Genomic DNA, 16,712 nt, shown 5'->3' on the forward strand with positions numbered 1-16,712 from the left:
TAGGAAAGCATGGCGATGGCTGCTGGTTGTGACTGAAAGGTGAAGAAGGGTCTTCATCTCCAGACTGTAGTTGCACTTCCCAGCGTCGACCTCAGGGAGGCACCAGATCCCCCAGCAATGTCTGAAAGAAACAGGCCACAATTCCAAGTTTGGTCTTTACTGTTGGGCGTGCAGGACTTCACCACCAGTCACAGATAAAGGAAGAGGGGAAAGAAAAAAACAGAGCAGTAGTCAGCATGGGGGGCCACTGCCAACCTCAGAGGCTGAGCTCGGGAGCAGCCGGGAGGGGGCCTTGGAGCTTTCAATGGCGTGGTTCCTGTTCAGGGTCTCAAGCTGGGCTTCCGGGTCCCATCCTGCACGCCTCCGACTGCTGTGTCCTAGCATCCTCACGGAGCAAGCGTAAACTTGCAACGCAAGATACATTTATTTGGTACTTGGCTGTTTTTGTTTTCTTTTTAAGCCCAGGAATGATGGATTTATCACTAATTAAAGAATAATTGCATTATGGAGTACTGAAAAAAATTGCTTGTAGTATAAACAACATCTGGTAAAGATTAAAAAGAAAGAATAGTTTTTCCAAGCTCAAATTTGTTGAAAGAAACTTGAATGTTTTGAAACAAAATAGATCCTAAAATGTTAAAGGAGTATTTGCAGTCTTACGTTTAGTATTTTGAAAGTAGAAGTCAATGCCGTAATGGAAAATACATATATATAAAGGTGAGTTATTTCTGTGTTAGATACAGAAGGTTTCAGATAAGTAGATTTTTTAAAACCAAATCTTTTTTTTTTTAACTCAGTAAAGGAGTTCACTGTTGAATCAAATCTTACAGAGAATTCTTTTTTTAAGAAGACAGATACTGTGTTATGAATATCACCCATTGCCATTAAGTCGATTCCGACTCATAGTGACCCACTAGGACAGAGTAGAACTACACCATGGGGTTTCCAAGGAGCGGCTGGTGGATTTAAACTGCTGACCTTTTGGTTAGCAGCCTTAACACTTAGCCACTGTGCCACCAGGGCTCTGTTGTGAATATAGCCACCCTTTAACTTATACAGATAGAGTAACACAGGGCTTGCCCTTCCAGAGGACACTGGGTTGGATGAGTTGGGTACACAGTGGGTCAGGACTGCCAGGATGGTGGTGAAGTTGGAGGGAAGGCATCTCATCAGCTGGTTTCTTGAAATGACTATTTGTTATGGATAGAATTGTGACCCCGCATAAATAGGTGTTAGAATCCTAACCTATACCTGTGGGTGTAATCCCCTTAGGAATAGGGTTTTCTTTATTACTTTAATAAAGCCATATCAGTGTAGGATGTGTCTTAAACGTAATCACTTTTGCGATATAAAAAAAGCAGATTAGACACAGAGAAGCCGGCACAAATGGGGGAAGAATGGTGCCATGTGGAGCTCTCCAGGGAGCGCTGAAAACACTAGAGAGCTGAGACAAGGAGATTCTCCCCCACCGGGGACAGAGAGAGCCTGCCCACGGAGCTGGTGCCCTGAGTTTGGACTTCTAGCATCCTAAACTTTGAGAAAATAAATTTCTGTTCGTTAAAGCCTTCTTCTTATGGTATTTCGGTTACAGCAGCACTGGGAGACTAAGACACCGTTTCCTTGAGTACAATATTTAAACTCCATGAAAATAGACTGTGGGAAAGAGAGTCTATTCCTTACTTCTTAAACTTCATCTTCTTGACTCTCACCTGCACTTTCCCTCTTCATTTTTTCAGGAAGAAACATCTTTAATGATAATAAATTAAAAAAAAAAAAAAGGCTTCACTGCCTTTTTAGTTTTTCTAAGAGGCGTTCACTTTTGTCTCTGAATCACCTCAGATCCTGGTATAATTATTTCCCCTCCTGGTTTGTATTCCTGGGTGTGCTCTTTCTCTCGCCCACACCTCCCGGGTTCTTTCTCTTTCTCTCCCTTTCAGAAATATCTCAGACTCAGAAAATGATAGAAAAAGAAATATTTCTTCCTGACAGTTCTGCTCTTCGGTGTTCTCAGGCCTCTTTTAAGTGGCAGGTGGGTTGTAGTAATCCTTGGTGAATCAGGCTGAAAATAACAAATTAAGCAGACCTCCGGGCGCAGAGGAAGAACCGGTGTTACTTGCACAGTTTATGGTACGGGCTGCGAAGCTAACCTGTCCCTCACCTCTCCTCCAATCACAGGACTGGAAAGCCCCACCATGGTGCGCTAATCTGTGATGCTGCTGCCTCCTGTGTCTGTTGAGGGGTGGGAGTGGCCAGAGAGGAGAAGAACAACACAGCTGTTGGTAGCTGTGGGAGATGGGAGGGATGGACACCCAGAGGAACAGCCTGGTCCATGAGAAAAGGAAGCAGAGAGCCCGGAGCTCTCCATCATCACCTTTCATTCTTCCTGGGACAGTTAGTAAAGGGCTAGGGTGGGAGCTGGAGGGAGAAAAAGAAGGGAAAACTCCTGTTATTGATGGCCTCCTGGTGACATAGTTTCCCTAGGCTTGAAAACCGTTAGTCCAGACAGAGAAGAGAAGAGCTTGAGAAGGAACAGATTTTGGTGGGATGGAGAAAAACAGACAAGCAGATGGAACCCAAGAAGGGCTTCCTTCTCGTTCCTCATGTTATCGGGAAGATAATTGCCTGGATTGTGGGGCTTTGAAGCGAGGGTCAGGAGCCCTGGGTTGTAGAGTGGCCTGTGATGTGTTACTGTAGTGTCCCGGTTTACGAATGGAACAGGGACACAGGGGTTAAATGTGGCCTCCTTGCTCACAGGAATGCTGTAAAGATTTAGGAGGGAAACACATGGCTTCCCAAGAAGCATAAACGTAGGTGTTAATTCTGTTTGGTGCATTCGCTTGATAAGAAAAGCAGCTTTAGTTTGCGTTTGTGATTGGATGTCCCTGAGACGCATGCCTGGCCTGTGAGCAACCCGGTGTCCATAAGGGGACACCCTGACCCTTAAATCATGTGTTTGGGGGGTGTAAAGTCTCCCTTTAAAATCCGCAGTAAAAGCTGTGAACGAGAGAGCAGCTCAGAGCTCAGCAAGAAAGACTGGTTTTAAAGTCAAAATCTCTGCCAGTCTGTTTCAGTAGGGTTTCCCCTGCCTCCTGACATCTTACCTGTCTTCATGCGAAAACAGGTTGTGGAAGCAGGTTGAGCACAATCAAAAATGTTTGCAAAGAACAACATCTAAGAGGAGAGTGCATGGGCCAGGAACAGCAGATTCCACACAGTCTGGAGACATTTAAAACGTTTAGCTGATCTGTCTTGCTAGAAAACACTATATATACATAATTTGAAAAGTATATCCAAGCTCTCATTCTCTTTTGACAAACTGAGTTAGAACTTCCTTTCTGGCTTCCCCCCTTGATTTACATGCCAGCCCTATTTTATATATTGGATCATCTCCCCTCCAACCCCACCACCTTTTTTTTTTTTTTTGCCATTTGGAAACCCTTGTAATTAGTATTGAATGATTCTCTGTGAGCATCAAGCTTGTAGAGTGGCCCCGGGGTAGTTAGACCACTTAGAGCAAAAGGAAATGGTTCCTTGTTACCATTTTCCATTTTAGTCTTATTTCCTGTCAGGGCACATTCAGGTTGTGTGGGTCCGTCTGTCTGTGGGCGCCTAGCACTGCTGTTTGGTCTGAAACCCTTCTACTGAACAGGCATATTGTCTATATACTAAACTTTGAAAAATTGTTCTGGCAAACTTAGATGAATCACATGCAATTTGCTTTTCCCTTCTTGTTTGATTTTTCCATTATGAATCCATAGAAACGTTTATGATATTTTCTGGGCCTATGTCCAGTGATATCTTAATAACTGTTAGCATCTCTGTTATTATTTACAGTGAGGCTGAGAAGCAGGAAGATTAACTTACTTGCCAAGATCAAAGCCAAGAAAGAATCCTCCTCTGCATGGTGGAACCATGGTTCTGCCAAATGACTTTCTGGAGTAGATAATGAGTTTATCTAGGAGAGTTTGTAGTTGGTTTCTTTTAGATGAAAATGCGTATCAGTGAAGGATCAGGGAGTGTGGGGGAGAAAAACAGAGGTTTAACCCCCGGGTTTTATTTGAATAATAGACATTTGTAACCTACAAATCACAAATCTCTCTCCTTCAGATAATTAACAGGAAATCCCATCCTTTTCACAACTGGCAAGCTCTTGCCTGGGAGCTTTCTGGGGCAGCCTGTAGTGGCAGTGTGTGAACACTAGGTGGCACACGCTCAATGTTACAACATACACACCAGCACAGACCCAAGCTAGAATGGGAGACAGGCGATGGAGGTAGGTACCACTCTTTCTTCAACGTGGTCAAGGAGACTTGAGCAGCAAAGCATATCCAGTGTCTTTTTCTTGTTGCGGGGGATATGAAAAATTGTTTCCAAAAGCAAGCACGTTATGACCAGAAGAAATGCCCTGTAGACTAACTTTTGGATGCTATTGTAAAATGTCTGTTTTCGAATGCAAATAGACATTTTCATCTGGCTTAGTCTCATGCATTGAGCTCTGCCCAAAAGATCCAGAACCTCGGTCTGGCCCACTGGAACCCCCTCCCAGGCTGCAGGAGGCCACGGTCTTCAGATGTAAACCCCTCAGAGCCTGTCACAAAAATATTTGAGCAATAAATCAAACAGCTTTCATCATTCAAGATGTCAGTATCTTTATTTTTCATTAATCTTTTTTTCATCCTGAATATCTTAAACTGCTCAGTTTATAGTGCACTAGAGTGTGGTGCTATTTAGTCCAGTATGATGGCGGTCAGTGTTTTCCTCAGTAAAAATTCAACATGATTACGCGCTCATTACGTAATAAACCAAAAAACCAAACCCATCGCTCTTGAGTCGATTCTGACTCATGGTGACCCCAGGTGCCACATAGTGGGTCTTTTGTAATCTGTACAGAAGCAGATCGCCAGGCCTTCCTTCTGTGATGCCTCCGGGTATGTTTGAACCGCCAGCCTTTGGTTATGAAATTAACGCACCCAGCGACCTTTGTTACCTAATAAACAGAAACAAAAAGATAACAGACACAGACCTGGCATTGAGGTGCTTCTCAGCCACCTGAGGAGGTAAGACACACAGGCATAGTCCGCACAACCTGCAGCACAGACAGGCTCTGACTTCACACAGTGTGCCGACAGAAGGTGTTTGTAAATTTGCTGTGATACTTACTGATTCATTCTTCTGGATTTTAACGGGTTACAGAAAGTGTAAACATACAGAAGAATATAAAGAGGAATAAGGCTTGCCCTCGTCCCCTACCTGAAGAGGGCGCTGTTTGCATTTGTATGCGGGGCTCTTTCCAGTGTAGCACGTATGTGTTCTCTAACCCACAGGAATAGTGTCTGTTTTCTAGTCACGGGCAGTTCTGGACAATTCATTTACTTGAAAATAGCAAGTCGTTTTTACTGAAGTACTTGTGCTATTTTACTTGCTGGTGGTCTTTTCCTTTGCAGCCTCAAGCTGCCTGTCATCCTGCCATATTCAGAATCGTGGACGAGACGTTCAGGTAAATGTGGGCTGTTCTGCTAGTGACCCATCTCAAAATGCCCGATTTCCAGTCACAAACAGAAAATTCTGCGGTGATCTCTGACTGTATCATGGGAAAATGAGCATGTCTGATTTCTTCTTGCCCCTTTGAGCTTTTTGGAACTCAGAGGTAAAAATTCGAAAGTCAATGTATGTATTTTTTTTTCACTTTTTTATTGTACCTTAGATGAAGGTTTACAGAACAAACTAGTTTCTCATTAAACAGTACCCATTTTGTTTTATGACATTGGTTACCAACCCCGACATGTCAACACTCTCCCTTTTCAACCTTGCGTTCCCTATTACTAGCTTTTCTGTCCCCTCCTGCCTTCCAGTCCTTGCCCCAGGGCTGGTGTGCCCCTTGAGTCTCGTTAGTGTATATTTAAAAGCCAACATCTAAGAATTCCGATAACTTCCTTAGTCTAAACTATTTTAATTCTAGTAATAGTCACAGAAAATCAGAACTGAATTAAAAGTTCATGTAGCGGTGTTCTCAGCTCAGAATAAAGGGTAGCAGTATAGGCTCTTCACCACATGGGGGCTGACCAATCTTTTTAAAGGATTTTAAAACAAAGGAAAAGTAAGAAAAAAAAAATAACTAAAGCCATTCATAACAGAGCTCTCCTGAAAAACAAAATTGTGCGTGTCTATCTCATAGCACATTAATTTTATTTTGAAAATGCCAGTACTTCTTGAGAAACAAATTGGATTTACAGGTGACAAAAGCTGAGGAGATGGCTGGGTGTTGGGTTGAATTATGGCTGGCAGTGGGTGTTGTAATCATGAAGCCCTAAGACTGGACTCCACTGGGGGAGCTTGTGCCCCAGGGAGCATTTCCAGCCCCTTGCTTTGGTGCCAGTGCACCCAGGACCCTGGCCCCGCCATATGCCCCTCCCACAGCGGAAGAGGCTGCAGACAGCAGACATCGAGAAAGGAATTTTTACAACAGCAAATAACCTAGCCCTTGGGCTTGTTTTGAAACTCACCGACTTGAAGTTAAATGAGCCTAGAAGTAAGAAGTCAGATTTTGTTGACTGGCAAAAGCTGGAGCTGATTCTTTGTTTAAACACACGTAAGTTAGTTGTATGAAAATTCATGGAAACCAAGCTGGGTACCTTCAGATTCTTCTGCCACTTTTGCTGGGTGAATGACTGAGCCATTGTACCTTTTGGGTGACTCTCCCCACTGCAAAAGCAGAATGCCTGTTGATGCTGCATGTCCAGGGTCGTGGTGCAAAGATCTTTGTAAAGAGCACTGAGGCCTATGTCGGACGGGATGTGCAGTGTTTCATAATTTAAGAACCAAGAAAGAGCTCTGCACAGTGGGATTTAGAAATTATTTTAAAAAGGGAGTGACAGGTTTCTCCTACTTTCACACAAGGACTGAAATCTGGTCAGTTGAGATACTGTTAAAGCTTATGGCACACAAAGAATCCATTCTTCCCTCTCACAGTTCATGTTCATACGTTGCCAGATGAGTCATTAACTCTGTCGTCGATTGACTTTGCATTGCTCAGGTGCGCACTCTTGGAAACTGATGGAGCCCCAGAAGTACTGGCTGCTCTCCAGGTGTTCACACGATGCTTTGTAGAAGCTCTGGAGAAAGAAAACAAACAGGTTCGTTATGTTGCATATATAATACATTCTCCCCAAAGAAAAGAAAATGGTAAAGAGTACTTGGCTAATTAATAAAAAGGAGCACTTTATTTTTAGTAATTTTGATGGACGCTTACTTTTGAAAAAAGCTTCCAAATGAATGCCGCAGCAAAGGTGAAACCACCTTAATTGAGAATAAATCAAGATAGTTCCTGTCTGCCCCGAGTCCTGATACCCAGGGACATTATCCACCCTGGGGCAGGGCACACTGCAGGCTTCCACGTGCTGACCTGCAGGATGAATTCTCCTGCGCCCTGTGGGGGACGCTGTCTACTGAGTGGGCCCTACCCCTCGGGCTTCTTCTGACCCTCCCAGTCCAGCATCAGGCATTGTGAAATCTGTGTGGGCTGCGCTAAGTAGGAAATTCCACTTATTACGAAGCAATATTGGACATTCTTAATCTAATTCCTTTCTAAGACCCAGATGTGAATTGGGTTCTAGGAGAGATAGGAGGTGGCAAGAGTGACAATGAAAGATTTGGATAATTGTATAGGAGGAACTGTGGATGGCAGTGACCAAGGAGTCTGTGTTAGACATAATCAGTGAACAGGAAGCCAGGCCTGGACCTTCGGGGAGACTTGGGCTCCAGGGGCCATCAGCAAAGCCCAGGCAACAGCTGCCAGGAGCTTGTCTTAGTCAGGGTTCTGTAGAGAAACAGAACCAGTGATATGGAGAGAGAGAGTTGAAGGAGGTAGTTCACAGGATTGTGGGAGGCTGGCAAATCCAAAATCCACAGGCCAAGTGACAGGCTGGAGATTCCTGCAGGCTTGCATCCCAAAATACCTAGGTTAGGTGACAGGAAGAGTGAAGGAGTTCTGGCAAAATGTCTAGTTATAATCTGGAGGCAGTAGGCACCCCTAGGGAAAACTCCCTTTTTGCTCTTAAGGCCTTCAAATGATTGGATAGGGCCCAACCACATTGTGGGGGGTGATATGCTTGACTTAAGACCAACTGATTTAGCCACAGGTGGGTCAGCGGTAGAAGTCTCACCTTCCATGCAGGAGACTTGGGCTCAATTCCTGACCAGTGTACCTCAAGTGCAGCTACCGCCCATCCGTCAGTGGAGGTTTGCATGTTGTTATGATGCTGAGCAGATTTCAGCAGAGCTTCCAGACTAAGGCAGACTAGGAAGAACGTTCTGGTGATCTGCCTCTGAAAATCAGCCGTTGAAAACCCTGTGGATCCCAGTGATCTGATCTGTGACCGGTCACGGGGGTGGTACAGACCAGGCAGTGTTTCCTTCTGTTGTACATGGGCCATCATGTTTCAGGGGCCAACACAATGGCTGCTGACAACAACAGCTGTTTCATGACAGCGCCCAGACTAGTGTTTGACCAGACAACTGGGCACCATACCCAGCCAAGCTGACACGTAAGAGTAACCACCACAGGGCTGCTGACAAGTGAGAATGACTGTGTGAGACAGAAACCCTCTCTACCGGGGAGCCTTCACCTTTGGGTGGTTTAACTGGGTTTTTCTTTCTAATAACCGCAAACCAAACCAAACAAACCAGTTGCTACTGAGTCCATTCTAACTCATGGTGACCCCATGTGTGTCAGAGTAGAACTGGGCTCCACAGGGTTTTTAATGGCTGATTTTTCAGAAGTAGATCACCTGGCCTTTCTTCTGAGGTGTCTATGGGCGGACTCAATCCACCAACCTTTTGGTTAGAAGCTAAGACTGTTAACCATTGCACTACCCAGGGACTGTAATAGCCACAGACTTAATATTTATGTGGCGTTTTGTCTGTTGGGAAGACCCGGGTTCAGGGCACCTTCTCCATGAAGTGTACCGTGGCCCCTGTGGTGCTTTCTGTAGTTTAACTTGTGAGAACAGGGCCTGGTGCTCAGCTCCACTAAAATCCAGCACACCACATGCCAGAGAAGCCGCTCAGGTTGTAGCAGATGCTTCTACTTTTTAAGGCAATGATAAATATTTATGGTTTATTTTTCGCATCCTCTCTTTCCCTAGGGAAGGTATCCAGACTGTGTTATCAATGGTACCCAGCCTGGAATTCAGGTGGAGAATTCTGCTGACAGGCATGGGCTAGCCCTCACAGTTACTTCAGGGCATGACCATAAGTATCTCTCCTCCTGCCTTGGACATTCTTTGTCTTCCCAGTTAGGAAGTGACCTCCAGAAAGCCTCTCCCTGTAGCCCCTTGGCCTCCCCTAGGTGGGGGACATTGGTGAAAGAAGTATTGCTGTGTAGCTGCAGCACGAGTCTGCTTTTCTTATCAGCGTTGCTACCGAGTCTCTGTGCTGGCCTTGGGTCCTATGGGTTTGGAATGGAGCTACAGTGGCCTTTGCTTAGAACAGTGCCTTGACCAGGCCGCATGTGTCTGGTGGTATGAGGACCAGACATGGGTCTCCGAGCAAGGCAGGGCAGTACCTGGAAAGAAACAGGTACTCATCACCCTCAGCTCAGCTCAGAGTAGGACAGCAAATGCCTTCCAGTCTAGTGACAGAATTCCACATGCCATATTTCATTTCTCTTCCTAGAGCTATGACTCATCATCTGCCTTTGTCATTGATGGCTATTGTCATTTACTGGCCCTCTGCCTTCTTACAAACAGACCTTGGGTGCCCATTTTTAGACTAATTACAACACTTGATGCGTGACAGCCTGTCATATTTGGTCCACACATGATGCTCTTTGTTTTATTCATTCTTAATAAAATGGATATGGACGAATATAATATCTAAACCAATACCTGGTGGCAAAGTGGTTAAGAGCTCGGCTGCTAACCAGAAGATCGGCAATTCAAATCCACCAGCCGCTCCTTGGAAACCCTGTGGGGCAGTTCTACTCTGTCTTATAGAATCCCTATGATTTGGAGTTGATTCGATAGCAAGGGGGTTTGTTTTTTCAGCATCCCTGTATTCCTTCTCTATCCCATAACCCTGCCTTTCCCCCCCCAGTTAACCACTGCCATGAATTTTGTGTTTATCATACCCTTCCTTTTTCTGAAAGTTTTTTGCATAGTACAATTGCCTAATCCATGTTTTAACTTTTGTTGTTTATTTTTTTATTGTGCTTTAGGTAAAAGTTTACAGTGTAAATTCGTTTCTTATTGAAAAATTTGTACATAAATTGCTTTGTAACATTGGTTGCAATCCCTGCAATGGGTCAGCACTTTCCCCATTTCTACTCCAGGTTCCCTGTTTCCATTCATCCAGTTTTCCTGTCCCTTCTGGCCTATTTGTCTTTGCTTTTGGGCAGGTGTTGCCAGTTAGGTCTCCTGTACTTGATTGAACTAAGAAGCCTGTTCCTCACGTCTGTTATTGTTTGTTTTATAGGCCTGTCTCATCTTTGGCTAGAAGGTGGACTTTGGGAGTGGCTTCAGTTCTGAGTTAGCAGGGTGCCCAGGGGCCAGAGTCTCAGAGGTTCTTCCAGTCTCTGTCAGACCAGTAAGTCTGGCTTTTTTGTGGGAATTTGAATTTTGTCCTACATTTTTCTCCCACTGTGTCTAGGACCCACTATTGTGATCTCCGTCAGAGCAGTAGGTGGTGGTAGCTAGGCACCACCTAGTTCTTCTGGGCTCATGCTGGTGGAGGCTATAGTTCATGTGGTCCATTAGTCCTTTGGACTGATATTTTCCTTGTGTCTTTGGTTTTCTTCATTCTCCCTTGCTCCAGATGGGTTGGACCAGTGGAGTATCTTAGATGGCCACTCACAAACTTTTAAGACCTGATATGCTACTCAGCAAAGTAGGATGTAGGACATTTTCTTTATAAACTTTGTTAAACCAGTTGAGCTAGATGTACCCCTAGACCATGGTCCCCAGCCCGCAGCCCAGTAATTCAGTCCCTCAGGGAGCCTGGATGTGCCTACGAAGCATCCATGACCTTGCTTTGGTCAAATTGTGTTGACCTCTCTGGTATTGAATACTGTCTTACCCTTCACCAAAGTTACTAATCTATTGTTTAGTTAGTGTTTTTCCCTCCCCTCCCTTGTAACCATTAAAGATTGTTTCTTTCTGTGTAAAACTTTTCATGAGTTTTTATAATAGTGGTCTCATACAGTATTTGTCCTTTTGTGATTGACTTATTTCACTCAGCATAATGCCCTCCAGATTCATCCATGTTGTGAGATATTTTGCAGATTCATCATTGTTCTTTGTTGTTGCATAGTATCCCATTGTGTATATGTCCCATAGTGTCATGGTTTGAATTGTGTCTCCCAAAAATATGTGCATCTATTTGGCTAGGCCATGATTCCCAGTGTGTGATTGTCCACCGTTTTGTTATCTGATGTGATTTTTCTATGTGTTGTAAATCCTATCTCTGTGATGGTGATGAGCTGGGATTAGCCACAGTTATGTTAATGAGGCAGGACTCAATCTACAGGATTGGATAGTGTCTTGAGCCAATCTCTTTTGAGATATAAAAGACAGAAGTGAGCAGAGATGGGGGACCTCATACCACCAAGAAAGCAGCACTGGGAGCAGAGCGTGTCCTTTGGACCCAGGGTTCCTGCACGGAGAGGCTTCTAGCAAAGGGTAAGATTGATGACAAGGACCTTCCCCTACAGCCAACAGAGAATGCCTTCCCCTGGAGCTGATGCCTTGAATTTGGACTTTTAGCCTACTAGACTGTGACAAAATAACTCTGTCATTGTTAAAGCCATCCACTTGTGGTATGTCTGTGATAGCACCACTAGATAACTAAGACACATAGTTTGTTTATCCATTCGTCTGTTGATGGGCACTTAAAGATTGTTTCCATCTTTCTGCTATTGTGAATAATGCTACAGTAAACATGGACGTATATATGTCTATTCATGTGATGGCTCTTATTTCTCTAGGCTGTGTTCCTAGGAGTGGGATTGCTGGATCATATGGTTTTTTCTTTTTTTTTCTAGCTTTCTAAGGAAGTGCATATCTATTTCCAAAACGGTTGTACCATTTTACATTCCCACCAGTAGTGCGTAGGAGCTTCAGGCTCCCCACAGCCTCTCCAACGTTTGTTTTTGTTTTTGTTTTTTTAATTCATTCCAGTAATGTTGGTGTGAGATGATATCTCATTGTAGTTTTGATTTGCCTCTCTCTATGGCTAGTGATCACGAGCATTTTCTCATGGATCTGTTAGCTGTCTGAATATCTTCTTTGTTGAAGTATCTATTCATATCCCTTGCCCGTTTTTTAATTGAATTGTCTTTTTGTTGTAATGGTGTTGGATTTTCCTGTAGATTTTAGAGATTAGACCTTTGTCGGACTTGTCATAGCCAAAAATTTTTTCCCAGTCTGCAGGCTCTCTTTTAACTCTTCTGGTGAAGTCTTTTGATGAGCATAAGTGTTTCATTTTTAGACGATCCCAGTTATCTAGCTTATCTTCTGGTGTTTGTGTATTGTTAGTTCTGGTTTGTATCCTATTTATGCTGTGTATTAGGCTCTCTAGTGTTGACCCTATCTTTTCTTCTATAATCTTTATAGCTTCTGGTTTTATATTTAGGTCTTTGAATTAGTTTTTGTGTATGGTGTTAGGTATGGGTCTTGCTTCATTTTTTTGCAGATGGACATCCAGTTTTGCCAGCACCATTTGTTAAAAATACTGTGTTTTCCCCATTTGATGGACTTTGGTCCTTTGTTGAAGATCAGGTGACTGTAGGTGGATGATTTACGTTTAGATTCTCAATTCTGTTCCATTGGTCAATGTGTCTGTCATTGTACCAGCACCAGGCTGTTTTGACTACTGTAGCTGTATAGTAGGTTCTGAAGTCAGGTAGTGCGGCGAGTCCTCCTACTTTATTCTCTTTCTCCAATAGTGCTTTACTTATCTAGGGCCTCTTCCCTTTCCACATAAAGTTAATGATTATTTTTTCCATGTATTTAATGGATACTGTTGGTATTTGGATCAGGATTGCATTGTATTTGTAGATTGCTTTGAGTAGAATTGACATTTTTACAATGTTGAGTCTACCTATGCATAAGCATTGTATGTTTTTCCATTTATGTAGGTCTCGTTTTGCTTCTTACAGTAGTGTTTTGTAGTTTTCTTTGTATAGGTCTTTTATGTCTGTGGTTAGATTTATTCCTAAGTGCTTTATTTTTTTAGGGGCTATTAAAATGGTATTGCTTTCCTGCCTTCCTTTTCGTAGTTCTTTTTATTGGTGTATAGGCATCCAACTTATTTTTGTATGTTTATCTTATATCCCGCCACTCCGCTGAATCTTTCTATTAGTTCCAGTAGTTTTCTTGTGGAGCCCTTTGGGTTCTCTACGTATAGTATCATATCATCCACAAAGCAGGATAGTATTATTTCTTCCTTACCAGTTTGGTTGCCCTTTGTCTCTTTTTCTTGCCTTATTGCTCTAGCTAGAACTTTCAGCACAATGTTAAATAGGAGTGCTGATGAAGGGCATTCTTGTCCTGTTCCAGTTCTCAGGGAGAATGTTTTCAGCCTCTCTCCATTGAGAATGATGTTGGCTGTTGGTTTTGTATAGATGCCCTTTATTATGTTGAGAAACTTCCCTTCTATACCTATTTTACTGAGAGTTTTTCTCAGGAATGGGTGTTAGACTTTATCAAATGCCTTTTCTTCATCAGTTAAGATGATCATGTGATTCTTTTGTTTTATTTATGTGGTGCACTATGCTGATTGATTTTGTAATGCTGAACCATCCTTACATACCTGGTATGAATCCCACGCAGTCGTGGTGTATTATTTTTTTGATATGATCCTGAATTCTATTGACTAGAATTTTGTTGCGAATTAGTTTTCATTGTTTCTGTACACTCTATATAGTCTTTTGACACCTGCTTTTCCACTCACCATGTTACAAAGATTAGTTTGTGTTGTGTGAAGCTGTGGTGAGCTATTGCTGTACAGCATTTCATTGTGAAAGTATACTGCAGCCTATCGACTTCCTGGAAACCCTGGTGGCGTAGCAGTTAAGTGCTACGGCTGCTAACCAACAGGGCGGCAGTTCAAATCCGCCAGGCGCTCCTTGGAAACTATGGGGCAGCTCTACTCTGTCCTATAGGGTCGCTGTGAGTCGGAATGGACTCGACAGCAGTGGGTTTGACTTTTGGTTTTGGATCCATTTCCTGTTGATGGCATTTGGATTGCTTCCAGGTTTTTTTTTTCTATTACAAACAGTGTTGCTTTGAGTGCTGTATATCCTTAGGAATAGAAGTACTTGGTTATTGGGTATGCAAAGGTTTAAGGTTTAGCGTTGTTATTGTTGTTAGGTACTGTTGAGTCGATTTCGACTCATGGCAGCCCAGTGTGGCAGAGTAGAACTGCCCTGTAGGGTTTTCTAGGCTTTAGTAGATACTGCCCAAATTGTTGTCAGAAATGTCTGTGCCAGTTTACACTCCCACCAGCAGTTCGTGGGCGATCCCAATACTCCACATTTGTCCCTATTGTCAGATAGTTTTATTTTTAGTGCTTCTCATTCTCCTGTTGTCCTTTCCTCTCACCCTTGTTCTATTTGGGAGCATGCTGCGTTTCCATCAAGTGTCCAGCCTGACTCGTGGGCAATGCCTTAAGGCTGTCATGGCAGACCACTTTTCCTGAGCTTGCATAATAGCTCAGTACAAACTACAAATCAGTTCAGGTTCTGGTTCCAGTAATGGCAAAGTCTGATAATGCATTAGACTAAATCTCCCACAGATAAAAATGATAAACTGTGGACAAAATATTTTTTTAAAAGGCTATTTGAAGGTCCTGGAGAACAGGAAAAACTAATAGAAATCAAGGGAATTCAACCCTTGAAAAAAGGAAACTACATCAGGTACTCTACTTTTCCCCCCCGGGCTCTTCCCCCTCCATGAGGTGAGGTTGAGGGGAGACTTGGTGGCCAGAACTCAAGGCACACACAGTCTGATCAGCTTGACGTGTCAAAGGACAGAACCGGGGCCCACCAGAGGAACAAAGAATAGATGGGTCAAAAAGAAAACCAATACCAAAGATAGGCCTGAACACCAACAAGTACATTAATTGCAAAAATTACATGGACATTTACTAAATTTTCTAGTAAAAAAGGCAGAGATGTCAGATTGGGTAAATAACCAAGAGATAAAGAGGGGCATTTCATAATGACAAAATGGTCCGTTCATTAGACCATACCAATTATAAATGAGTATGTGCCTAATAACAAAGTTTAAAATACGTGAAGTAAAACTAACACAAGGGAGAAATAGATAACTCCACCATCACACATAAAATACTTAGGAATAAATTCAATGAAAGATGTGTAAGACTTCTGTGCTGAAAACTACTAAACATTGCTGAGAGAAGCTAAACCTAAACTCATTGCCATCAAGTTGATTCTGACTCATAGTGACCCTATAGGACAGAGTAGAACTGCTCCATAGGGTTCCTAAGGCTGTGATCTTTATGGAAGCAGACTGCTACATCTTTATCCCACGGAGCAGCTGGCGGGTTCGAACCACTGACCTTTTGGTTCGCAGGTGAGCACTTTAACCACTGTGCCACCAGGGCTCCTTAGAGAAACTAAAGAAAACTTAAATATATGGAGAGAGAAACCATATTTATGAATTGCTAAGGTATCTCTTCTCCTCACGTTAATCTATTGCTTCAATGCAATCTCAATTAAAATCCGAGCAAGCATTTTTAAATCAAAGTTGATGAGCTGATTCTAAAACTTATATGGAAATATATGGAATAAAGGACTTAGAATAGCCAAAACAATTTTTGAAAAGCAAAACAAAGTCAGAGGACTCATACTACTTGATTTCAAGATTCTCTGTAAAGCTACGGTAATCAAGACAGTGTGGTATTGGCAAAAGGGTAGACGTATATAACGCTGTAACAAATCCACTTTTTCTGTCACTTCCCTTCCCCTCTGTTCTGCCACCAGCTGTACATGCAGCACTTCCTGCTCTGACCCTGGCCACCTGGAGCTAGGTCAGAGCTCACAAGTTATAGGGCACAGGCCTCCAGACCGCCAAGTCTGCCCAAGACTTCAGATGCCAGATGCAAGTTTGGGAGTCCACACAACACCCTCTTTTCTGACCTGGTGGGTACAAACTTGGGGTTTTCAGGATGCCAGCCACAAGCTCGGGGCCTCACCTAAGCTCCCTCATTTCTGACCTGCTGGTTATAAATTAAGGGGTCCCCTGTGTCACCTCAGGATACCAACACAGGAGTTCCCAGCCCTCTCACTTCTGGCCTGCTTGTTCCTACTACTCACTCCCTCAGGTTCGATAGTTCACTAAAACAACTCATAGAATTCACAGAAAGCACTATACTTATGATTACAGCTTTGTTATAACAAGAAAAGATACAAGTAAAGAGATGCATAAGGGAAGGTCTGGGAGGGTTCCCAATACAGAGCTTCCATATCCCCAGGCATGTGTTACCCTCCTACTTGCATCGATTTCTTTCACCAGCCAGGAAGCTCATAGAGATTCGGTGTCCAGAGGCTTTATTGGCCTCATTATGTAGGCATGACTGGGGCCTCGTTGCATAAGAATAATTGATTGAATCATGCGCCACCCCTCCATGAGGTCATTTGATATCAGGCCATGTGATGGTCTTTATGTCCTGGCCAGCCCACATTAGCACAACCCCTC

The 16,712-nt window shown here is 43.3% G+C and overlaps 1 protein-coding gene across 1 annotated transcript in view; it reads left to right on the forward strand.

Moving 5' to 3' along the window:
* Positions 1-16,712, forward strand: part of FANCC (FA complementation group C) — a 305,107-nt gene that overhangs the window by 263,967 nt on the left and 24,428 nt on the right. Inside the window, exons 9-10 of the mRNA XM_003407365.4 lie at positions 5,445-5,497; positions 7,034-7,133. Of these exons, the coding sequence (XP_003407413.1) occupies positions 5,445-5,497; positions 7,034-7,133 (153 nt within the window). The remainder of the gene's footprint in view (positions 1-5,444; positions 5,498-7,033; positions 7,134-16,712) is intronic.

This window comes from Loxodonta africana, chromosome 9, assembly GCF_030014295.1.
Source record: "Loxodonta africana isolate mLoxAfr1 chromosome 9, mLoxAfr1.hap2, whole genome shotgun sequence".
Lineage (NCBI taxonomy): Eukaryota > Metazoa > Chordata > Mammalia > Proboscidea > Elephantidae > Loxodonta > Loxodonta africana.